Source organism: Amblyraja radiata, chromosome 35, assembly GCF_010909765.2.
Source record: "Amblyraja radiata isolate CabotCenter1 chromosome 35, sAmbRad1.1.pri, whole genome shotgun sequence".
Classification (NCBI taxonomy): Eukaryota; Metazoa; Chordata; class Chondrichthyes; order Rajiformes; family Rajidae; genus Amblyraja; species Amblyraja radiata.
This window is the reverse complement of record NC_045990.1, coordinates 11,090,348-11,114,214: the sequence shown is the minus strand read 5'-3', so window position 1 is coordinate 11,114,214 and position 23,867 is coordinate 11,090,348. Positions and strand designations below refer to the sequence as shown.

At 47.5% G+C, this 23,867-nt stretch overlaps 2 protein-coding genes across 7 annotated transcripts in view; one reads left to right on the top strand and one right to left on the bottom strand.

The window, feature by feature from the left end:
• Positions 1 to 960: 960 nt before the first annotated feature.
• On the bottom strand, positions 961 to 21,778 carry LOC116966083 (volume-regulated anion channel subunit LRRC8D-like). 5 transcript variants are annotated; one of them, XM_033012245.1, is made up of 3 exons: positions 21,757 to 21,778; positions 4,742 to 4,771; positions 961 to 3,923 (listed from the first exon to the last, which is right to left on the bottom strand). In XM_033012245.1, the coding sequence occupies exon 3, from the start codon at positions 3,919 to 3,921 to the stop codon at positions 1,414 to 1,416; it is 2,508 nt and encodes an 835-aa protein (XP_032868136.1). In that variant the 5' UTR covers positions 3,922 to 3,923; positions 4,742 to 4,771; positions 21,757 to 21,778; the 3' UTR covers positions 961 to 1,413. The 5 variants fall into 5 exon arrangements, 4 of the variants coding, with proteins under 4 accessions (XP_032868136.1, XP_032868134.1, XP_032868135.1 ...); XM_033012243.1 differs by lacking the exons at positions 4,742 to 4,771; positions 21,757 to 21,778 and adding exons at positions 6,597 to 6,706; positions 13,420 to 13,515; XM_033012244.1 differs by lacking the exons at positions 4,742 to 4,771; positions 21,757 to 21,778 and adding exons at positions 6,597 to 6,724; positions 13,420 to 13,500.
• mcoln1 (mucolipin TRP cation channel 1) overlaps positions 15,698 to 23,867 on the top strand; it is a 44,310-nt gene continuing 36,140 nt past the window's right edge. The window contains exons 1-2 of one of the 2 annotated variants that reach the window (XM_033012247.1): positions 15,698 to 15,712; positions 15,759 to 15,880. In XM_033012247.1, the coding sequence (XP_032868138.1) occupies positions 15,856 to 15,880 (25 nt within the window). In that variant the 5' untranslated portion in view covers positions 15,698 to 15,712; positions 15,759 to 15,855. Of the gene's footprint in view, positions 15,713 to 15,758; positions 15,881 to 23,867 lie in introns of those variants that run through there. The other variant, XM_033012248.1, reaches the window with a different exon arrangement.

Here is a 23,867-nt window from a genome sequence, read left to right as displayed (position 1 = left end):
TGAATCAAAAATCATGTGTGTTCTGCAGCAATGAAACAGCTCCGCTGACCCTGAGAGGGAGACATTAAACAAACTACTGCAAGTTGAAACAAGGCAAGTTCAATCTGTACATTATTTTTCTTTAGAGTGGTCTATTACCCTTCAAATACCTTCCAGTTCTGATAAGAGGATTACGCCAATACACAACAGTTTGCTCATTCTTTCCCTGCAAGTAGGGTCTTGTCAGCAGTTTCTGGTTTTCAATATTAAATACTTTTCTGAAGGTTTGGGTTACAGGTCACAAAATGGTGAGAGTGCGAAAGGGAGTACAGGAGTGAAAGAACAGTGCACGTGTAAGTGTAGACCAGGGAAAGCAAGAGACACCATGCAGAACAGAGGATGTGGAAAAAGTGAGAGCAAAACAGAGGGAAGGTGCACATAATGGAGAAGCAGACAGCATGGTTCAGAAAAGGAAATACCACAGATATTGGAAACCGGAAATTAAAACAAAATGCTGGAAATATTAAGCCAAGGATGATCTGCAGAGATAGAAATGATTAAGAATTTGTAAAGATGACCTCTTGGGAGCCATCAACCTGGAACAGTAATTCTGTGTTTCCCTCTCCACAAATGCCACTGACATTAAGACATAGCTATGCTTGCACACGTGTGTGTGACTATAAGTACATGTGTGCACATTTCTAGCATTTTCTATTTTTATTTCCTGATCTATAGTCCTTCGCTTTTTGAAACGTTTTAATCAATTGCAGTCATCCTGTGAGGACAGACTATTCCTCATGTTAAACTCAGCGGGTGCAGCAGCATCTATGGAGCGAAGGAAATGGGCAACGTTTCGGGCTGAAACCCTTCTTCAGATTTCTTACTTGTACATTGTGCATTTTCCCCTTCTCTCTATCTATTGCCACTTTGAACAGAGGTAACTAGATTTTCCCTTACTCTGGTGAATAAAGCAGAACCCCTCTTCCCACAGATATGTGCTTCTTGAGATCAAAGACGCAGACTGTTGGCCCTGTACCGATACTATACATCACCCCAGACCTCACAGTTGATACTTCGTGTTGCACATAAACCACTGGCCTTTACAAAGTTTTAGCTTTGAAACATTTAAATAACAGAATGAATAATAACCCAAAAAATGTCAAAAGGACATATCAGATCAGAGAGCAACTGAGGAGAGAGAAACAATGTCAATGACCCTGCAGGGTTCCAGTCTATTTCCAGCGTTTTATTTCAGATTTCCAGCATCTGTAATATATTTTGGTCCCTGGAATTTGCAAGGTTTCTTTTCCAAACCAGCGGAGCTTTTTACTCTGGGACACTCTTTCTAGTGAATTTTAAACAAGTTACAAAATCTTCTACTTGGTAATTGATTCAAGGATAGAAATTCCCCCACAACAAGGACGGGGAGACAAATTAAACAACAGATATAAAGTCTTGTTCAGCGAGATTATCTTTCACATCCGGGGGGAGACGATCAAACAAGATATCCTCAACAATGAGATTTGTCTTCTTCAGTAATAAGCAGTGGCCAATCTCAGCGGGAAGTCTCTCCAAGTGGTTCCCTTTCAGCTCCAGGTAAGTGAGTTGTGTCAACTGTCCAATCTCAGGGGGGATGCAAGTGATGCAGTTTTGCCCCAGATGTAAAGTCTTCAGCTTTAGGCACTGGAAGAGTTGAATAGACAGGGTCTCCACCTTGTTTTTGGTGATGGAGAAATGCTGCAGGTTCTGGAGTAACTGAAAGTCTGGCGGGACAATTGTGAGCAGATTGTGGCTTAAGTCCAAGTGCCTCAGCTTTCTAAGGGTGAACAAAGCACTGGGCAAGGACTCCAGTTTGTTGTTGTTCAGGAAAAGCTGCTCCAGGTTTTTGATAAGACTGATGGTTGTTGGGATGGAAAGAATGGAGTTGTGCCAAAGTTTGAGGCATGACAGCCTCTTGAGGTGCTGGAAACTGACAATCTCCTCAATGGTTTGAATGTTGTTGGACTTCAGGTCTATTTTCTGTAGGTTTGCAAGGCTGAATATTGCATGTGGGATTCTCTCAAGCTCACAGTTCTGCAGCTCCAGCTCGGAGAGCATGGCTAACTTCTTCAGATTATTGAGCACCAGTAACTTTGTGCCGTCATTCTGAATGACCAACCTGGACAAGTGAGTGGCAAGTTCCATGACATTGGAGGGGATTTTCGAGAGATTGCTCTTCAGGATAAGTATTTTGAGATGCCTGAGCTCCTTCAGGGACTCCAGTCCAATGGCCTTGTTGGTTTCGGAATTCAAATTGCCAGAAAGGTGCAACTCCACCAAGTTTTTGAGTGAGTACACCCACAGAGGGATCTCGCCAATATCGGTGAATTTGACATGCAAGATGTGAAGGTGATCTCTGAGGAAGTTGAAGGCAATCTGATCGACCTTTGCAGGGCAATGGTAAAGATAGAGTTCCTTCAGAGCTGCCATCTGGGACATTTTAGCCGGCAGCTTGACATCAGGAACCAGCTCCAGCTTCAGCACCTCCAGGTCGCTCATGTCAAAGACGGCCTTTGGGATTCCAGACAACATGAAGAGCTGCAGTTCGAGCTTCCCTTGGCTGTTTTTGGACACGTGCTGCCTCAGCTTCTCGTAGGTCCACTCGTGGTTCAGGTTCATCTCCAGCAGTTTGTTCTCGCAACCTTCGGACAGGAAAATGGCAAACCTCTTGGAGTAGAGCTGGTCATATTGGTCCACCATGTGCAATAAAAAGGCAAAGTCGTTCTTCACATCGGGAATGTCACTGAAGTTGCTCTCCTCGCGAACCTTCTCAAAGGAATATTCTTTCAGAGAGCCTCGGAACAGCCAGAACAGTGTGTAGAGACACACCAATCCGTAGAGCACAATGAGAACAATGTATGTGATGAGGAGCTTCTGCAGCATGTGTGCCATACTATGAGTGCAGAGGAAAACAGCATAGCCAGTCACATTTTTGATCTTGGGCTTGCAGATGTGTTCGAAAGTGATGGAGTTGACAAAGGTAAATGTGTAGCTCAGGATGATCATGAATTTTACAGCCTTTACAACTGCCTGACCAACGTAGAACTTGTAGATCAGGTCGCCATCCTCGGTGTGGGCACGGAACCTGCGGACCTTCTCAAAGAGAGCCTTGGCCTGCTCGCCATCCTGCTTATCCAGGATGTTCATCGACGGCGAGCCGGTGACAGGTGGCTCAAAGGTCACTTCGGGGCAGGAGGTGAGTGAGGAGCAGGTATCAGAGTTCTCATTGGGCTCCAGGGTCACCGACTTGAACATTTTAGTCCGATGCTGGCTGTTTTCAGAGTCTTCGTTGGCGGTTTCAGAAACTGCTTTGGTGGTCCAAGGCGACTCAAAACACTTGCCCAGAATGGAGACAAAATGTTCCACCTTGGAGGATGTTTTTGGGAACTTGAACCAGAAATTCCCACTGACCATCAGGATAATGGAGTGGACCAGGGCCACGTAAGGAAAGTACTTGGAATACCACGGCAAGGCCTTTTGGTAACAAACCTGACTGATGTAAACATACTGCTGGTAATCCAAGTTTGTTTTATGACCTCCTACTCTTCGTTCCTGAGTTGGAGATGATGGTTTGACTTGGTTGTCACCCAAAGATTCTCCAGCTCTTCCTGAGGAACTGGGACTGCTTTGGTCGACATGCGCCCTCTCTGTGGAGGATTCCAGCTTGCGAGGCAGTGATGGTGTTTTAGGTGGGTTGCACCTCGACGAGGTGTTCAGACTGTGCACGTTGTTGCAAGGTAAACACGCAACTTTGTCGTTGGAAATGAGCAAGGTGGCCGACAAGAGGGACACCATCAACATAATCACCACAAAGTAGTCCATCAGAACATCCCACCAGGGTTTGAGGAGTCGATGAGTGGGCTGACTCTCCGAGAGAGTGGCAAGCTCTGTCAGAGTGATCATGTCTGCAAAACAAAAGTGGGAACATGAAGCAGGAAGAAACACTTTTTCCCTCCACTCCCCACAGTGGCACAGCGGTAGAGTTACAGCCTTGCAGTGCCAGAGACCAGGTTCGATCCCAACTACAGATGCTGACTACACGGAGTTTGTACGTTTGCTTCGGTTTCCTCCCACACTCCAAAGTCGTGTGGGTTTGCAGGTTAATTGGCCTCTGTAAATTGTTGCTAATGCGTAGAATAGAACTAGCGTACGGGTGATCGTTGGTCAGTGTGGATTCGGTGGGCTGAAGGGCCTGTTTTCACACTGCATCTCTACCAAACTCCTTGAATACCACCACTCTATCTTGAATGCCCAGAATATTCACCAATGAAGGTGCTAACAAGCACAAAAGACGGCACAGTGGCGCAGCGATGGAGTTGCTGCTTTAAAGCGCCAAAGACCCGGGTTCGATCCTGACTACGGGTGTTGTCTGCACGGAGTTTATACGTTCTCCTTGTGACCGTGTGGGTTTTCTCCGGGTGCTCTGGTTTCCTCCCACATTCCAAAGACGTGCAAGTTTGTAGGTTAATTGGACCGTAGATTATCCCTAGTGTGTAGGGTAGTGTCAGTGTGTGAGGTGAACGCTGGTCGGCACAGTCTTGTTGGGCCGAAGGGCCTGTTTCCGTGCTGTGACTCTGAGGTCCAAAGTCAAAGCAGAATTAAACCTTTAGAACAGCCTTACCCCTGTCATCTAATGCAGGACAGCAACCATTGAAGATAACACCTCATAGCCCAGAAACAACACTCACCATTGCAGCTCTCCACCCGCCTACCAAGAGCAAACCTGGTTAAGAGCCTGTCCTACTTTCACGACCTAATTCACGACCTCTGCCGATTTTGCCCTTGACTCATACTCGCAGCATGGTCGTCACTAGGTCGTAAGTAGGTCGTAGCAGGTCGTGATGCTAGTCGTAGGTACTCGTGGTATCAAGTAGGTAGGGGCGTATTTTCTAGCCTGTTGAAAATGTCCACAAGTAAAAAAGGCCGTGAATAAGGTCGTGAAAGTGGGACAGGCCCTCTACTATCATCAGGCCACAAACCCACGGCTCGTTTGACCCAAAATTACCTCTCATACCCCACCAGCCAGGAACAACAACCCACCAGTTTCTCTACAAAGATCACAGGTTGATGATTGAGAGAAAGTTAAAGTGTCTGTGTCAGAGCAGATTCCTGGCTGGAAGGTTGTGGGAAGGAAGGTGGGGCTACTCGGGAATGGAGGGCAATGTACAGGTCTTGGGAGCGCTGCACCTTTGGAGTAGTCCCTAGATTCTTGGGGTGGAAGGGCCTCCGTGTGAGAGAATGCTTTTCTTTGAGCATCATATGTTTACTTGGGCAGTGGGCAGGTGCTATAGACCTGCACGGGAAGGTAGACGTTCCCACCCCCACGAGTCTCGGGCAGATGGGGCTCGTCAGCCTGGGAAGGCAGTCCATCTAGGAGAGGGAAAACTGATTTAAATGTGGCCATATCCAGTCATGGAAAAGGCTCCTGGAGTAAACCTCAAGAAAATCTGGTCGGAGCCCCTAAGGCAGTTTGTCGTTGTCTACAACCTCGCTCTGGCAGCTCCTGCAACAGCGCTGGTGCCAAACTGTAATGGCCCTGCTGTTCCTTTGGATCGATCCGCGATGTGGAGAGGGGGGACGTGCTGCATGGGCAACAGCCTGTCCTCCATATGACATCGATCGCCCAGGCTTGCATCCGACCACACATCACCTGCAAACTAGGATCAGTCATGACCGAAAGGGGCCTACCTACTGTACGTTTACTGAGTTTATCCTCCTTTACTGCGGGTAGGATGAGGAGATTTGAGAGGTGAACACTGGGGATGGTTGACACGTTATACCCTTTAGCCAACGATGCAAGGATGATGGACACAGATATAAGCCTCAGGTAAGAGATTCTGGATTGATCTGGGGATGAACCTTTTCATGCAGTGAGGGATAATGACCTAATGTATCTGACTAAGAGGAGGGATGTGGGCAGAGATAAGAACTGAACGTACATTAACAGAAATTCACAGCAACCAATTAACCCACCCATCTGCACATCTTTGGAACGTAGGAGGAAACCAAAGCACCCAGAACAAACCCATACAGTCACACACACAAACTCTACACAGACAGCACCAGAGGTCAGGATCGAACCCGGGTCTTTGGAACCAAGCTGGTGCTCGGGTCCCCCGAAAGGGCGCCTGGCAGGGCAGTGGGGAGGGATTACGCGGACGTTAGTACCTAGCGAGGAGACAAATGCTTCAGCATCAGAGGCGGCACAGTGGCACAGCGGTTGAGCTGCTGCCTGATAGCGCCAGAGACCCGGGTTCGATGCTGACTACGGGTGCTTGGAGTTTGTACTGAGTGATCCGCATGGATTTTCTCCAGGTGCTCCGGTTTCCTCCCACACTCCAAAAATGTTCAGGTTTGTACGTTAACTGGCTTGGTAATATTGCAAATTGTCCCCAGTCTGTGTAGGAAAGTGTTTTAGCCTGCAGGGAACGGAGCCGAAGGGCTGATTTCCATGCTGTATCTCGAAACTAAACTCATCTTTCAGGAATAATCAGATTCCTTGATTTTGGTGTTAGTCCAAATCAATCAAATGTTCCTAAAGAATGTATGATAAAGTGAACAAATAGTCAAATACTCACATAAAAATTGGAGTGGGCTTTGTGCAGTAGTCCCAAACTGATGGAAGTTTGCCGGTTAAAGCTCCAGTCCAGTGGTAACCCTAGTTACAATCACGTGTCCACAAACATACCTGTGGGAGCAAGAGCTACTATTAATAGAACAAACTCATCTTTAATTCTTTCAAAGTCAAACCGATCAAATTTGCACTAGATAGAGCAAAGAGCTCCACAAAGATTTATAATGGGCAGCAATAGACTTTCAGCCCACCATGTCTGTGCAAACCATGATGCCAATTTAAACAGCATGATCCTTTGATGTCTCGTTCTCACATCTTACACTTCCTTATCTCTTATCTCCCACTCCCCTGACTCTCAATGTGAAGCAGGATTTCGACCCGGAATGTCGCCCAATCCTTCTCTCCAGAGATGCTGCCTGTCCCGCTGAGTTACACCAGCATTTTGTGTCTTTATCTTCGGTGTGAACCAGCATCTGCAGCTCCTTCTCACGTGCCTTTGTGCCTGTCCACTGAGTTACTCCACTGACCCGCAGAGCTACTTCAGCAATTTTCGTCCAATCTTTGGTGTGAACCAGCATCTGCAGTTCCATCAGCATCAGCAGATGGAATCCTGATAAATGTGAGCTGGTTTGGGGACTACCAAAGGTTAAGCAAGCAGCAGCAAGACTTTTGGTAACTCATAATATCACCAAATAAAGAAAAACTGATCTTATTAAAGAATAATAGCAGTTGCCAGATTGCTGGGTTGAGGATATAATGAGCAGGGATAAAGGGAAGATGTCCTGTCAGTGGATTTCCAGTATAGGCTCACCTCACGTTATGAACACGCAATTTATGTTCAGGACGTACGGATTAAACGATGCCTTTGGGAGACTGGCGGGATGGATTTACCGGTTGCTGCAGGCATCTTCTGCCGTATGGTTACACAGTTACCTGAACAGTTGAGTTAAACACCCTGGTTTAACTGCACATTTCCCTTGGTTCGCCTGTTTGCTGCCAATCAGCTGCATTTCTGACTTGCTGCAACTGCACTCAGAACTGCTGTAGATTTGGGAGCAACAGCAGCAGGAGCTTAGCAAGAGATACGACTAATTGGCTGTCGCCGAGGGAGGACGGACGGAGCCGCGGCTCGAGAGACTAACAGAGACTAACAGAGGCAAAGAGGTTTGCCACGCACTGCAAGGGAGCAGTGGACCAGACAGGAAGAGCGGACGGAATTACCACTAGACAGCCAAACCAGTAGGTAATTTACGGCTGGGGTGAGTACTTTCCCATTTATAGGAGGTAGGATTATATAAATAAGGGGTGTATCAATACAGTAGGGGATTCTTAAATAGGACCAGTTAATTACTTATATAAGATGGGCGGTCAGGAGATGTGCCAATACTGCGAGATGTGGGAATTTGTCGACACCATTGATGTAGAAGATCCCTACAGCTGCAGTAAGTGTTTGAGGCTAGAGGAACTCCAGCTCCGCATTGATGAGCTGGAGACCCAACTTCATACGCTGCGGTACATCAGGGAGGGGGAGTATTACCTGGATGTTTTGTGCCAGGGGATGGTCACACCGACCAGTTTAACTAATTCAGTAGGCAGTGAGCAAGGAAAGGAAGGTGTGGCCATAAGCGAGGCAGGTAGGGGGAACCAGGAGGAGATGCGGCAGGAGCCACAGCCCTTGTCCCTGACGAGCATGACCGAGGCTCTTACTCAATGTAAGGACGGGATCAGGGGCTGTGGGAGGGATGAGCAACCTGGCTGCAGCACCGTGGATCAGGAGGCCATTCAAGAGGGGGGAGTTAGAAGAAATGCCGTAGTGATAGGGGATAGTATTATTCGGGGGGTAGATAAGGTTCTCTGCGGCCAGCAGAACATGTCCCGAAGGCTGTGTTGCCTACCCGGTGCTAGGGTTAAGGATATCTCTGCGATGCTGGAGAGAAATTTGCAGAGGGAGGGGGAGGATCCAGTGGTCGTGGTCCATGTGGGGACCAATGACATAGGAAGGACGAGGAAGGAGGATCTGCTGAAGGAGTTTGAGCAGTTAGGGAATAAATTAAAAAGCAGAACCTCGAGGGTACTGATCTCCGGATTGCTACCTGAGCCACGGGCCAAATCGGCGAGCGTACGTAAAATTAAAAAGCTAAATGCGTGGCTCAAAGACTGGTGTGGGAATAATGGGTTTGGTTTCTTGGGCCACTGGCACCAGTACTGGGACAGGGGGGATCTGTTCTGTAAGGACGGACTTCACCTGAACGGTGCTGGGACTGGGGTCCTGGCAAATCATATAACTAGGGCAGTAGAGAGGTCTTTAAACTAAGTAGCGGGGGGGAGGTATCAAGGGGGGTAATAACGGCAGGGGTAGAGGAAATAGAGCAGGGTATCAGTGGGGAAGCGGAAAGTCAAAATGTGACAGGAGACAGAATGTGTGAAGATAAAGCTCTAGATGTAAAAGGGGCAAAAACGGAAAGGAAGGGTAGTAAAAATCATCTGAAAGTGCTTTATTTAAATGCACGGAGTATTCGTAATAAGATAAATGAATTAACGGTGCAATTAAGTATATATAGTTATGATATCGTGGCCATTACGGAGACATGGCTGCAAGGGGATCAGGACTGGGAGTTAAATATAGAGGGGTACTCGACAATTAGGAAAGATAGACAGGAAAGAAAGGGAGGAGGGGTGGCCCTTTTAATAAGGGAGGGAATAACGGCAATAGAGAGGAAGGATATTGCGTTGAAGGATCAGGATAGTGAAACAGCTTGGGTACAGATAGAGAATAATAAGGGGAAAAAAACACTAGTGGGTGTAATTTATAGACCTCCAAATAGCTGTGACGCTGTTAGTCAGAACATAAATCTGCAAATAGTTGACGCATGTAAAAAGGGAACTGCTGTAATCATGGGGGACTTCAATTTTCATATTAATTGGGCAAACCAAACTGGGCAGGGTAGACTAGAGGAAGAGTTTATAGAATGTATTAGAGACGGGTTCCTAGAACAGTATGTCACAGAACCGACAAGGGGGGAGGCAATCTTGGATCTGGTCCTGTGTAATGAAGCAGGATTAATTAAAAATGTCATAGTTAGGGACTCGTTGGGAACAAGTGACCACAATATGGTCGAATTCCATATTCAAATAGAAGGGGAGCAGGTTGAAACTCAGGCTAGGGTGCTTAGTCTAAATAAGGGGGATTATGAAGGTATGAGGACTGAGCTGATCAAAGTTGACTGGGATAGCAGACTCAAGAATAAGACGGTACATGAGCAGTGGTGTACGTTTAAGGGTATACTGTATAACCTTCAAGAAAAATTTATTCCTATGAAGAAAAAAAGGGGTAAGGGTAAGAACAGTCAGCCATGGCTCAGTAAAACTATAAAGGATAGTATTCGGCTGAAGGCAAGGGCATATAAGGTAGCCAGAGATAGTGGGAGGGTAGAGGATTGGGAAGCATTTAAAGGTCAGCAAAAAATAACTAAGAGATTAATTAAGACGGGGAAAATAGACTATGAAAGGAATTTAGCGAACAACATAAAAACTAATAGTAAGAGTTTTTATAGCTATATAAAAAGAAAAAGGGTGGCTAAGGTGAACGTTGGTCCACTGGAGGGTGAGACTGGAGAGTTGTTGGTGGGGAACATGGAAATGGCAAAGGCATTAAACGAGTATTTTGTATCAGTCTTCACCATAGAAGACACAAAAAATATTCCAACGCTGGATAAACAGGGGGCGGTAGGAATGGAGGAGCTAAATACTATTAAGATCACCAAGGAGGTGGTATTAGGGAAATTAATGAGACTGAAGGAGGATAAATCCCCTGGGCCTGATGGATTACATCCAAGGGTCTTGAGGGAGATAGCGGTGGGGATTGTGGATGCATTGGTGATAATTTTCCAAAACTCCCTGGAGGCAGGAACGGTCCCAGTGGATTGGAAAATGGCCAATGTAACACCTATATTTAAAAAAGGAAGTAAACAGAAGGCGGGTAACTATAGACCGGTTAGTCTAACATCGGTGGTGGGTAAAATGTTAGAGACAATTATTAAAGAAACACTAACGGGGCACTTGGATAAACATGACTTCATCGGACAGAACCAGCATGGTTTTGTGAAGGGGAAGTCCTGTTTAACGAATCTGCTCGAATTCTTTGAGGAAGTAACAACCCGGGTGGATAAAGGGGAACCGGTGGATGTGGTATACTTGGACTTCCAAAAGGCTTTTGACAAGGTGCCACATAAGAGACTATTGCTAAAAATAAATAATTATGGGATTGGGGGTAATATATTAGCATGGGTAGAGGATTGGCTAACAAATAGGAAGCAGAGAGTGGGGATAAATGGTTCATACTCGGGATGGCAACCGGTAACTAGCGGGGTTCCGCAAGGGTCGGTGCTGGGACCCCAGTTGTTCACAATTTATATAAATGATTTGGAGGAGGGAACCAAGTGTAATATATCAAAATTTGCGGACGATACAAAAATGGGAGGAAAAGTAGGGGATGAGGAGGATAGGAAGAGTCTGCAAAAGGATATAGATAAGCTAGGTGAGTGGGCAACAACTTGGCAGATGAAATTTAATACTAATAAATGTGAAGTCATTCACTTTGGGAAAAAAAATGATAGGGCAAGTTATTTTCTAAATGAGGAGGAGCTGCGTTGTAATGCAACGCAAAGGGATCTAGGGGTATTAGTACATGAATCACTAAAAGTTAGTATGCAGGTGCAGCAAGCAATCAGGAAGGCCAATGGAGTTTTGGCCTTTATTGCTAGGGGGATTGAGTATAAAAACACGGAGGTCTTGCTGCAGCTGTACACAGTATTAGTGAGACCACATTTGGAATACTGTGTACAGTTCTGGGGTCCATACTTAAGAAAGGATGTACTAGCCCTGGAGGCAGTGCAGCGAAGGTTTACAAGATTAATTCCTGCAATGAGGGGATTGACATATGAGGAAAGGTTAAGTAGGCTGGAACTCTACTCTTTGGAGTTTAGAAGAATGAGAGGCGATCTCATTGAAACATATAAGATCGTGAGGGGCCTTGATCGGGTGGATGCACCGAGGATGTTCCCAATGATCGGGGAAACTAGAACTAGGGGACATAGTTGCAGAATAAGGGGGGGCTCTTTTAAAACTGAGATGAGGAAGAACTTCTTCACCCAGAGGGTGGTTAATTTATGGAATTCACTGCCCCAGGGAGCAGTGGAAGCAGAAACTTTAAATATATTTAAGACTAAAATAGATGTTTTTTTAGCTGCCAAGGGGATAAGGGGCTACGGGGAGAGGGCAGGGATATGGACCTAGGTATGGTTAGTATAGTAAGACCTGAGTGATCTCCTGGACAAGTGTCGATCGCCTGGATTGGGGTCGGAGAGGAATTTCCCGGATTTTTTTCCCGAATTGGACCTGGGTTTTTATCCGGTTTTTTGCCTCCCCCAGGAGATCACGAGGTTCTTGGGGTGGAGAGGGGTGATAGCGGTATAAAGGGGAGGGTAGTGTCTTGTGTTCTGTGTCTTGTGTCTACTGTTTGTGGGTAAGTGTGTCTGTTTAGTGTTCAGCCATGAGCGAATGGCGGTGCGGGCTCGACGGACCTGGTGGTCTACTCTCGCACCTACTTTCTATGTTTCTATGCACAGTACATAAGTGGAACGTTGCAACCAGTTTTGGTCACAATGAAGGATAGCAGTACGTAGAAGATTCACAGGGGTGATTCCTAGAATAGAGGGGTTAACCCAAGGGAAAGATGAGCAATAGTGTAATTAAAAAAAACTGCAGATGCTAGTTTGTAATAAAGATAGACATAAAATGCATGAGTAACTCAGTGGGTCAGGCAGCCTCGCTGGAGAACATGACACTGTAAGTGACGTTTCGGGTCAGGACCCTTCTTCAGTGATTGTAAGGGGGGGGGGGAGGCAGACTGGTAACAAGAAAAGATGAGCAAATGGGTCATTGTGTTTAGAAGAAGAAAATATATTTTATTGAAACATACAGGAGGAATCAAAGGTAGATGTTGAGAGGATGTTTTCCTTGTGAGAGAATCTAAAATAGACTCAAAATAATGGAGGCATTTCTTCTCAGGGGGGGGTGGCAACTCCTTGCGATTTTCTCACACAGAGTTGCAGGGATTGGAACAAAGATATTTTTGGCTGAGAGGGATAACTGTTGATCAGTAAGGGAGTTGTGTGGTTTTGGGAACAAGCAAGGAAGTGGAGCTGTATTACCAATCACACCACGGTATCTCACATTATTCATCAGTGGAAGTGTATTGCGTTAGTCACATTTATATTTTTACTGACTCCATCCCCGACTTAGAATTTATAAACAAGCGTGACACCAGCAGAGAGGAATGTCGTTTTACTTTCAGAACGTGATACATGTCCGAAGGGTCTCGATCCGAAACATCACCCATTCCTTCTCTCCAGAGATGCTGCCTGTCCCGCTGAGTCCCTCCAGCTTTTTGTGCCTATCTTGGGTATAATGCAGCGTCTACAGTTCCTTCCTTCACAAATCGCCTGCAACTGGTCGCTACTCCAGCCGGCGGCGGCACAAAGGCACCGTGTAAGAAGGAGTTGCAGATGCTGGTTCACACCGAAGATAAAGACACATGGAGTAACACAGCGGGACAGGCAGCATCTCTGGAGAAAAGGAATGGGTGATGTTTCGGGTCGACACCTTTCTTCAGTGACAGCCAGGGGCTGTATATTATCTGCTCGCCGGTCGATGCTTGCACCCCCTGGCCAAGCCCAGTCCCGGCTCCTCAATGATCACGCTGCCTGCACCTTCCCTCAGCAGATCACATCAGGCCAGGCCTCCATTGCAAACCACCCCCTCTCTACCTGGAGATGTCTTGTCCACGGGCTGGCGCTGGCGGCTTTAGGCCTCGGCTCTGACAGCGGCGTCTTTAATCAGCAGGCTCGCGCGTGCGCACTGGAGGGCGGGGGGTGGGGGGGGGGTGTAGAAGGGGAGGGACCTCTGGTTGTGGGAGGAGCTCCAGGAGGCGGGGCGGAGTGGGGTCACGTGCGGCCAGGGGCGTGGCCTCGGGTTGTTCGTGGAGCTCCGGGGGCGGAGTCTTGAGGCCAGGGGCGGGCGGTGTTACGTAAGACCAGGGGCGTGGCCTCGGGTTGTGGGAGGAGCTCCGGGGGCGGGTTCATGAGGGCAGGGGCGGGGCGGTGGTGTTATGTGAGACCAGGGGCGGGGCCTAGTGTTGTGGGAGGAGCATTAGGGGGCGGGGCCATTGGGCTGGGCAGAGTGGGATCTCCAGAGTGATCAAGAAGGAACTGCAGATGCTGGAAAATCGAAGGCACACAAAAATGCTGGAGAAACTCAGCGGGTGCAGCAGCATCTATGGAGAGAAGGAAATAGGTGACGTTTCGGGCCGAAACCCTTCTTCAGACTGATCTCCAGAGTGATCTTTGTTGCTGGGGGCGAGACTCCTATTGTGGCCAGGGTCACATGGGGCTGGGCTTTGGACAGCAGGCAGGGCTCCAGACCCTTGACCACCTCCTCCCAATCGCATCTTCCACCGGACTCTGGCTCCCCTTTCGCCCACTACCCCCTCGCCCCCCTCTCATCTTCTGCCTCTTGTACCCGTTCCGGTTTGCATCTCCCCCGGGACCCTGTACTCCACTCCACCCCAGGGGACATCCTGGTGAATCTCCTCTGCACCCTCTCCAGTGCGATCGCATCCCTCCTACTGTGTACTGCATGCAATGAGACCAGTACCAGGAGTATTGTGTGCAATTTTGGTCTCCTAATTTGAGGAAGGGCATTATTGCTATTGAGGGAGTGCAGCGTAGGTTCACCAGGTTAATTCCAGGGATGGCGGGACTGACATATGATGAAAGAATGGGTCGACTGGGCTTGTATTCACTGGAATTTAGACGGATGCGAGGGGATCTTATAGAAACATATAAAATTATTAAAGGATTGGCCAGGTAAAAATGTTCCCGATGTTGGGGGAGTGCAGAGCCAGAGGTCACAGTTTAAGAATAAGGGGTTGGCCATTTAGGACTGAGATAAGGAAAAACGTCTTCACCCTGAGAGTTGTGAATCTGTGGAGGCCAATTCACTGGATGTTTTCAAGAGAGTTAGATTTAGCTCTTCAGGCTAGAGGAATCAAGGGATATAGACTCATAGAGTGATACAGTGTGGAAACAGGCCCTTCGGCCCAACTTGGCCACACCGGCCAACAATGTCCCAGCTACACTAGTCCCCCTTGCCTGCACTTGGTCAATATCCTTCCAATGTAGACAAAAGTGCTGGAGAAATTCAGCGGGTGCGGCAGCATCTATGGAGCGAAGGAAATAGGCAACGTTTCGGGCCGAAACCTTTCTTCAGACCCCAGGACCTGGTTCCGGCCCGAAACGTTGCCTATTTCCTTCGCTCCATAGATGCTGCTGCACCCGCTGAGTTTCTCCAGCACTTTTATCTACCTTCGATTTTCCAGCATCTGCAGTTCCTTCTTGAACAACCATACCCCTCCAAACCTGTCTATGTGGTGCAGATCTTATTTGTTGTAGTACACAAAAATGCTGGAGAAACTCAACGGGTCTGAAGAAGGGTTTCGGCCCGAAACGTTGCCTATTTCCTTCGCTCCATAGATGCTGCTGCACCCGCTGAGTTTCTCCAGCATTTTTGTCTACCTTCGATTTTCCAGCATCTGCAGTTCCTTCTTGAACACAATTATTTGTTGTGGTGATGGACCAATGGCTCCGCCCCCAGCCTCATGGCCCCGCCCCCTACCTGACGTCGTCGGTGAATGTGGGCAGGAGCACGGGATGATTGACTTGCCCGTGTCACGTGTCCGGGGGTGTTCAGTGAGGGGCGGGGGGCCTGGGATGATTGACGTGTCACGTGTCCGGGGGTGTTCAGTGAGCGGCGGGGGGCTGGGATGATTGACGTGTCTGTATCACGTGTTCGGGGGGTCAGTGAGCGGCGGGGGGCTGGGATGATTGACTTGCCCGTGTCACGTGTCCGGGGGTGTTCAGTGAGGGGCGGGGGGCTGGGATGATTGACGTGTCTGTATCACGTGTCCGGGGGGGTCAGTGAGCGGCGGGGGGCTGGGATGATTGACGTGTCCGTGTTACGTGCCGGCGGCATCGCCAGGTCGATGTGGGCGGGTGCAGGGAGGTGTGATTGACGGGCCCAGGGAGGTGTGATTGACGGGCCCAGGGAGGTGTGATTGACGGGCCCGGGTCACGGGACCATGGCGACGCTGGGCAGGGCCTGCGGCATCGGCGAGCGCTGTCCCGGGTGGCAGCAGTAGCAACAACATGGCTGTGAGTTGCCGCGACACAGGTGAGGGGGGTCTCTTCTCTCCATCTTGGGGCTCTGGTATTCTCTGGAGATCTTGTTTATTATGGGTTTTACTGAGTACTGTATTTACGTTATCTGTTACGCTGCTGCAAGTATGAATTTCATCGTTTCATTTTGGGAGATTCGAATAAAACACTTGATCCCCTCAATCCTCTTCTCTCCCACTATTTCCCCCTCAGTGAGAGGTGGGGGTCCCTTCTCTCCTGCTTGGGCACTGGCATTCACCTAGCCCTGTATTGTCTGTTATCTTATTATACATTGATCTTGTTTATTATGGTGTTCATCGAGTACGGTGTTTACATAATCTGTTGTGCTGCTGCAAGTATGAATTTCATAGATTCATGAACTGGCCCGAAGAAACCCGGTCTGAGGAAGGGTTTCGACCCTAAACGTTGCCTATTCCCTTTGCTCCATAGAGGCTGCCTCACCCGCTGAGTTTCTCCAGCATTTTTGTCTACCTATGAATTTCATAGTCTCATTTTGGGAGTGACCCCACAGTGATGGGGTCCCTTTTCTACCCCTCAGGAATCCGGTGTTCTCATTGTATCGTCTTTGTTTGTTTTTTTAATATGTTGATCTTTTTGTTTTGTATGGGGTTCACTTATTTATCTGTGGTGCTGCTGCAAGTAAGAATCTTTAGTCGGAAGGTGGTGAATCTGTCGAATGTATTGCTACGGAAGGTTGTGGAGGCCAAGTCAATGGATATTTTTAAGGCAGAGATAGATAGATTTTTGATTAATACGGGTATCAGGGGTTATGCGGAGAGGGCAGGAGAATGGGGTTAGGAGGAAGAGGTAGATCAGCCATGATTGAATGGTGGAGCAGACTTGATGGGCCAAATGGTGGAGCAGACTTGATGGGCCAAATGGCCTATGACAATAAAACACTCTTGATCCCTTTGATATTGGTGCCCCTTCTTTCCTGCTTATCTCTCTACCCCCATCCCTACGGTGACGGGGTATCTTCTACCCTCACCCTTGGGGCTTTGGTTTTGTCTTTACACTGTTTATTTTAATTAACATTGATCTTTTTGTTTATTCTGGTGTTCACGGAGTACTGCATTTACATATCTGTGGCGCTGCTGTAATTAAGAATTTCATTGTTCCAATTCGAATTGAATTTCCAATTCGAATAAATATTGAATTGAATAAATTTTATTAGCCAAGTATGTATACATACAAGGAATATGCCGTGGTGCTTTGCTCTCAAGTAACAACACAATATACAGTAGACAATTAAAAATAAAACATTATAATTTAAACATGTGAAGAATTAAATAAAATACCAGAGCACAAGGAGGCTATAGACTTTTGGCTGTTGAGTAGAGCTGCTGCATAGTGATGGGGTTCCTTCCCTTCTCCCACTCCACAGTGACATTGTTTCCTTCCACGAGCCCAGTCTTCCCCCTGTCATGGGGTCGCTTCTCTTCTCTCCCCACCCTCTCCCATCATGGGGTCCCTCTTCTCCCTTAGTTTAAGGTTACCCCTCCTCCCCCTCCCCTTCTCCCCCCCCTCTTCTCCCCCCTCCCCTTCTCCCCCCTCCCCTTCTCCCCCCTCCCACTTCTCCCCCCCCCTCCTCCTCCCCCCCCCCCTCCTCCTCCCCCCCCTCCACCTCCCTCCTCCTCCCCCCCCTCCACCTCCCTCCTCCTCCACCTCCCTCCTCCACCTCCCCCCTGCTCCTCCCCCCTGCTCCTCCCCCCTCCTCTTCCCCCTCCCCCTTTCCCTGTGTATCTCCCCCCCCCCCCCACCCCCCTGTAACCCCAGTGTTCAGTGACTGTGCCGTGCTGAGTTCACTGAGGGGGAAGATGTGTGGGGCTGGGAGACCTGGCACATGAACTGTGCCAGGTTGCAACTTCTGCTTTGACCGCTGCATGTGCAGAACCGCATGAAAATCCAGCTAAGTTTGCAGATTTTTAAACGGGAAGTGCAAAAGTCACAGGAGTCCTTGACATGACCTGTTTTAGTGACGCTTCAGCCGTTTTTGCTGCGGCCCCCGTTCACCTCTGCAGTGAAGTTGCTGTGATAGTAAGCTTTTGTCTTGCATAAATCCAATCTGTCCCACACAATAACACTGAAAATAGTCACACAATGCTGGAGTAACTCAGCGGGACAGGCAGCATCTCTGGAGCGAAGGGGTGACGTTTTGGGTCGAGACCACTTGGGCAGCTTACACCCCCAGAGGTATGAATATTGACTTCTCTATAACTTCAAGTAACCCTTGCTTTCCCTCTCTCTCCTTGCCTCCCCCTTCCTAGCTCCCCGACCAGTCTGACTGTCGCCCTGATTAAATATTATCTCTGTATGCTTCGTTGTCCCCTTCTCTTCGCTAACAGTGATCTATTCTACATTTTCCTTGATCTGCATCTCCTTTGATGTCTTGTTTTCACACCTTTCCCTTCCTTATCTCTGTCTCCCTCACCCCTGACTCGGTCTGAAGAAGGGTCTCGACCCGAAACATCACCCATTTCTTCCGTCCAGTGATGCTGCCTGTCCCGCTGAGTTACTCCAGCGTTTTGTGTCTATCTTTGGTGTAAATCTGCAGTTTCTTCCTGCACACAATGACACCTTGTGCAAAACACTATATGCAAACTCTATCTCACCTTTGGTTCCTAATCTGGAAAAGATGGCAAGAATTTAAAATACCAGCCTGATTTGATGGAATGTTTGTACATAATGTGGTGGATGTGAAGGTGTGGTGCCAGTCTTTATGATGTCTCAAGGATTTAGTCACTCATGTGCTGACTATGTTTAAAAGGGTAATCTTACACCTTCCACGAGCTCCACAAGTCATTCAATGCCGTCGAAAGATTAAAATTCCATAAAAAGTCTCTTGATTAATAGTTTCTTTATTGTAGTAGGATAAAACAGTAAGATCACTCTGAAAAATTCTTCTTGTATAAGTAAAAGGTGGACAATAATGCTGGAGAAACTCAGCGGGTGAGGCAGCATCTATAGAGCGAAGGAATAGGTGACATTTCGGGTCGAGACCCTTCGTCAGACTGATGAGGGGATGGGGGAGGGCTGGAAAGAAGAAAGGAAGAGGCTTTGGGAGAGCTGGGGAGGGGAGGGGAAGGAGGGAGAAAGCAAGGACTACCTGAAATTGGAGAAGTCAATGTTCATACCGCTGGGGTGTAAACTGCCCAAGCGAAATATGAGGTGCTGCTCCTCCAATTTATGGTGGGACTCACTCTGGCCATGGAGGAGGCCCAGGACAGAAAGGTCAGATTCTGAATGGGAGGGGGAGTTGAAGTGCTGAGCCACCGGGAGATCAGGTTGGTTATTGTGAGCTGAGCGGAGGTGTTGGGCGAAGCGATCGCCAAGCCTACGCTTGGTCTCACCGATGTAGAGCAGCTGACATCTAGAGCAGCGGATGCAGTAGATGAGGTTGGAGAGTAAGTGAACCTCTGCCGCACCTGGAGAGACTGCTTGGGTCCTTGGATGGAGTCAAGGGGGGAGGTAAAGCAACAAGTGTAGCATTTCCTGCAGTTGCAAGGGAAAGTACCAGGGGAGGGGGTGGATTGAGTGGGAAGGGACGAATTGACTAGGGAGTTACGGAGGGAGCCGTCTCTGCGGAAAGCCGAAAGGGGAGGAGATGGGAAGATGTGGCCAGTGGTGGGATCCCAGTGGAGGTGGCAAAAATGTCGGAGAATTATCTATTGTATGTGACGGCTGGTGGGGTGGAAGGTGAGGACAAGGGGGACTCTGCCCTTGTTACAAGTGGGGGGGAATGGGGAGTGAGAGCGGAGCTATGGGATATAGAGGAGACCCTGGTGAGAGCCTCATCTATAGTCGTGAGGGGAACCCCCGTTCCCTAAAGAATAAGTACATCGTTTTCCAGCTGTCATACGTTTCAATCATACTTGTGATGATGTTGTGTTAATGCTCATGTTCATGCTCGAAAATTATATCTTCCCATAATCTTCGCCGAATTAAACTAAACTATCTGGGCGTCTGCGCCAGAATCCTAGCCATGAACACGCCCAGACTACGTATAAATCCCACCCACACAATTACTGGCAGATAAAATTAAAGGTAACTACTTATAATTATAACATATTGAATTAAGCTAAATGGCTACCACAGAAGAAACTCTGTATACATTTCTTTCCAATCTTCCATGATCTTGGCTAATAGGAATTTAGCTTAGTCCCTTTGTTCAGTCTGAAGAAGGGTCTCCACCCAAATGGTCACCCATTCCTTTTCTCTAGAGATGCTGCCTGTCCTGTTGAGATACTCCAGTGTTTTGTGTCTAACATAGATGGAAACCAGCATTTGCAGTTCCTTTCTGCACACTAAGGGCCTGTCCCACTTACGCGACCTTTACAGGCGACTGCCGACACTCGTGATAGGTCGCCAAAATTTTCAATATGTTGAAAATTTAGCAGCGACCAGAAAGACGCTACGACTCTTTGGAGACGTCTCACGCCCATGTTGTTGTTGTTGTTGTTGTTGTTGTATTCAATTTATTGTCATTATCTCATAAGAGACAACAAAATGGATTTTCCTTACAGTCAAGTAACATAAAAATAAATAATAAATAAATAAAACTTTTTTATTTTAAAAGCACAAACACAGAAGTCCACGACACAACATAACTCCACAGCGGCACCAAAGTTAAGGAAGGTACCATAGTCCAGCTAGCCTCCCCGCCGATCTTCCCAGATGTTCACCCGTAGTTGGGGCCTCCCGAGCACCCGCAGTCGCCGCCACGGGAGAACATCTGGGAAGATAGGAGATCTCTCACGACCTATCACGGGTGCCGGCAGTCGCCTGTAAAGGTCGCGTAAGTGGGACAGGCCCTTAGGTTTAGTGTAGAGATACCACCCGGATCTCTGCCACTGTAAGGCAGCAACTCCATGGCTGCACTGCTGTGCTGGAAGCATAGTCAGCAGTCATGCAGCACCTGTGGGAGAGGAAACAGTCAAATGTTTCAAGTCAAAGTTTATCAGAATTACAGAAAGGAAGAAAACAGTGAATGTCTGAGAGTGTGCAGAGCAAAGTTGTCGTTAATAGAAACATAGAATATAGGTGTAGGAGTAGGCCATTCGGCCCTTCGAGCCTGCACCGCCATTCAATATGATCATGGCTGATCATCCAACTCAGTATCCCGTACCTGCCTTCTCTCCATACCCCCTGATCCCTTTAGCCACAAGGGCCACATCTAACTCCCTCTTAAATATAGCCAATGAACTGGCCTCAACTACCTATGAACTGGCCTCAACTACTAAATAAGTTTGACAATAAAAGAATTATTGAATTACTTTTAAAACACTAATTCAATAATTATTTTATTGAATAAGTTCATTTAGTTAGTAATTATATTTTTTAGTAATGTAGCAATTTTTAGTAATTTAGTTTATTAAAAAAAGTTTGACAATAATTGAAAATGGAAACCAAAACGGGAAGAGGCAGCCACATCTGAGAGGTGGTTTTTAAAAAAAAATAATCGTGGTTTTGTGAAATGGTTAGATTCAGTTTTGGGTCACAAGGGTTTCACTGTGGATGGGTGGATGATGAGGTGTTGTTTTTGAGCTTATTTGTATTGGGTATCATTGGAACAATGTAGGCGGTTGAAGGCAGAGATTAATGTGGGAGAGGGCAGTGACTGAAACTGGCAGCTCAGCATTGCCCGACCAGACTGAACGCTCACAGTCACGCAGTCTGCATTTTGTTTTCCACTGTGGGGTGTACTGCGTCAAGATCACTGGACGCATGGTATTGCACGACGGAAGTGTTGCTTCAGCTGCAAATATATTGGTGCCCCTCGGCTGTAGGAACAGAAAGGGCAGGTCTTGCATCTCCCACAGAATAACACACAGTATTAAGGGCCTGTCCCACTTTCACAACCTAATTCACGACCTCTGCCGAGTTTGCCCTTGACTCGTACTCGCAGCATGGTCGTAGGAGGTCATAGGTAGGTCGTGATGCTAGTCGTAGGTACTCGTGGCAGCAGGTAGGTCGGGGCGTTTTTTCAACATGATGAAAAATGTCCACGAGTAAAAAAGGTTGTGAATTAGGTCGTGAAAGTGGGACAGGCCCTTTAGAGCACCTAAAGTTCTTAAGCAAAGCACCTAATGGGAGAGAGAGGGAATTGAAGTCCCAGAATTCAGACTGTATCGACAAATGCAATCAACCCAGCGTGCCCATCAAATAAGATCAAATAGAACAAGTTGTCCGACAACTTTAGGCTGTGCACGCCACACGCAAGAAGAAGAGAAGACTTCAATTCTATCTCCACCCCCCCCCCCCCCCCCACCCCTGTGTGTGTGTCTGTGCGTCTCTCTCTGTCTGTCTCATCCTCTCCACCTCCCTTCTGTCTTTTTCTCTAAATCCTCCCTCCCACCCCCTCCCCTCCAAGATGTTACTGTCCGTTTCCTTGTTCAGCCTTTGATCTGATTCCCATTATTACAGATATTCCTTCTCCACGCAACTCTGCAACTTAGCAGCTTGTTTCATGAAGTCAAGTTGAGTTTATTGTGATATGCATAAGCACAGTGAGGTACATGAAAAGATTCGGACAATGCATTTATTAAACCCATGGATTTAGCCAAAACAAAGTGTCTGAAGAAGGGCCTCGACCCGAAACGTCACCTATTCCTTCACTCCATAGACGCTGCCTCACCCTCCAGCATTTTTATCTACCTTAGACAAAACATAAAATAAGTTATGCATGAAATGTTGCAAGACAGGGTGGCACAGTGGCGCAGCGGTAGAGTTGCTGCCTTGCAGCGCCGGAGACCCGGGTTCGATCCCGACTATGGGTGCTGTCTGTATGGAGTTTGTACGTTCTCCACGTGACTGCATGCGTTTCCTCCCACACTCCAAAGACGTCCAGGTTTGTAGGTTAATTGGCTTGAGTTTGTATACTTCATATAAATGTAAATTAACTGTAGTGTGTGTAGGCTTGTGTCATCTGTGGGGATCGCTGGTCGGTGCGGACTCGGTGGGCCGAAGGGCCTGTTTCCGTGCTGTATGTCTAAAACTAAAAACTAAGGGGGAAAAAAGAGTGTATGAAGGATCTGCAGATGCTCGTTTAAACCAAAGATAGACACAAAATGCTGGAGTAACTCGGCGGGACAGGCAGCATCTCTGGAGAGAAGGAATGGGTGACGTTTCGGGTCGTGACCTATCTTCAGATTTAAATTCACAATTAAAAAAATGATGTACACCAAGATGTAAAAATGCAAAACGAGTCTATCAAAATGCAAATGGTAATCGTTTAGTGTTCCATTATGCGAGTAGGATTAGGGTGTGGTGCCTTCACGCCCACGTTGGTTTTGCATACAGCCTGTCACTGCTGCCAACTCACCAGCAGCCTCACGACAAGGCCCAGCCACAAGAGCTCAGTCTGAAGAAGGGTCTCAACCCAAAACATCACCCATTCCTTCTCTCCAGAGATGTTGCCTGTCCCGCTGAGTTACTCCAGCATTTTGTGTCTACCTTCGATTTAAACCAGCATCTGCAGTTCTTTCTTGCACAAGAGCTCAGTAACAACTCCAAGGTCAGACGCACTAATTGGCCTTATCTACAGACTGGTTATGATTGGTGAGAATGTAGGTAGAAGGGGCTTGTGGAATAAACGTGACACAAGGCGTCTGGCTCGGCTCAGTGGCGTTTGTTCTTTGCTTTCTGTCGTGGGATTCAGCAGATCCTACAACTGGACCAACGTTCAGGAGTTCAAGAGTTTTATTGTCATGTGTCCCTGATAGGACAATGAAATTCTTGCTTTGCTTCAGCACACAGAATATAGTAGGCATGAATACAGAACAGATCAGTGTGTCCATATACCATTGTATAAATATATACACACATGAATGAATAAACTGATAAAGTGCAAATAAACAGATTATTGTCTATTAATGTTCAGAGTTTTGTCCGAGCCGAGTTTAATAGCCTGATGGCTGTGGGGAAGTAGCTATTCCTGAACCTGGTCGTTGCAGTCTTCAGGCTCCTGTACCTTCTACCTGAAG

Bases quoted from the DNA above. Each gene is read 5' to 3' on its own strand.
- LOC116966083 (XM_033012245.1), bottom strand. From the start codon at position 3,921: ATGATCACTCTGACAGAGCTTGCCACTCTCTCGGAGAGTCAGCCCACT.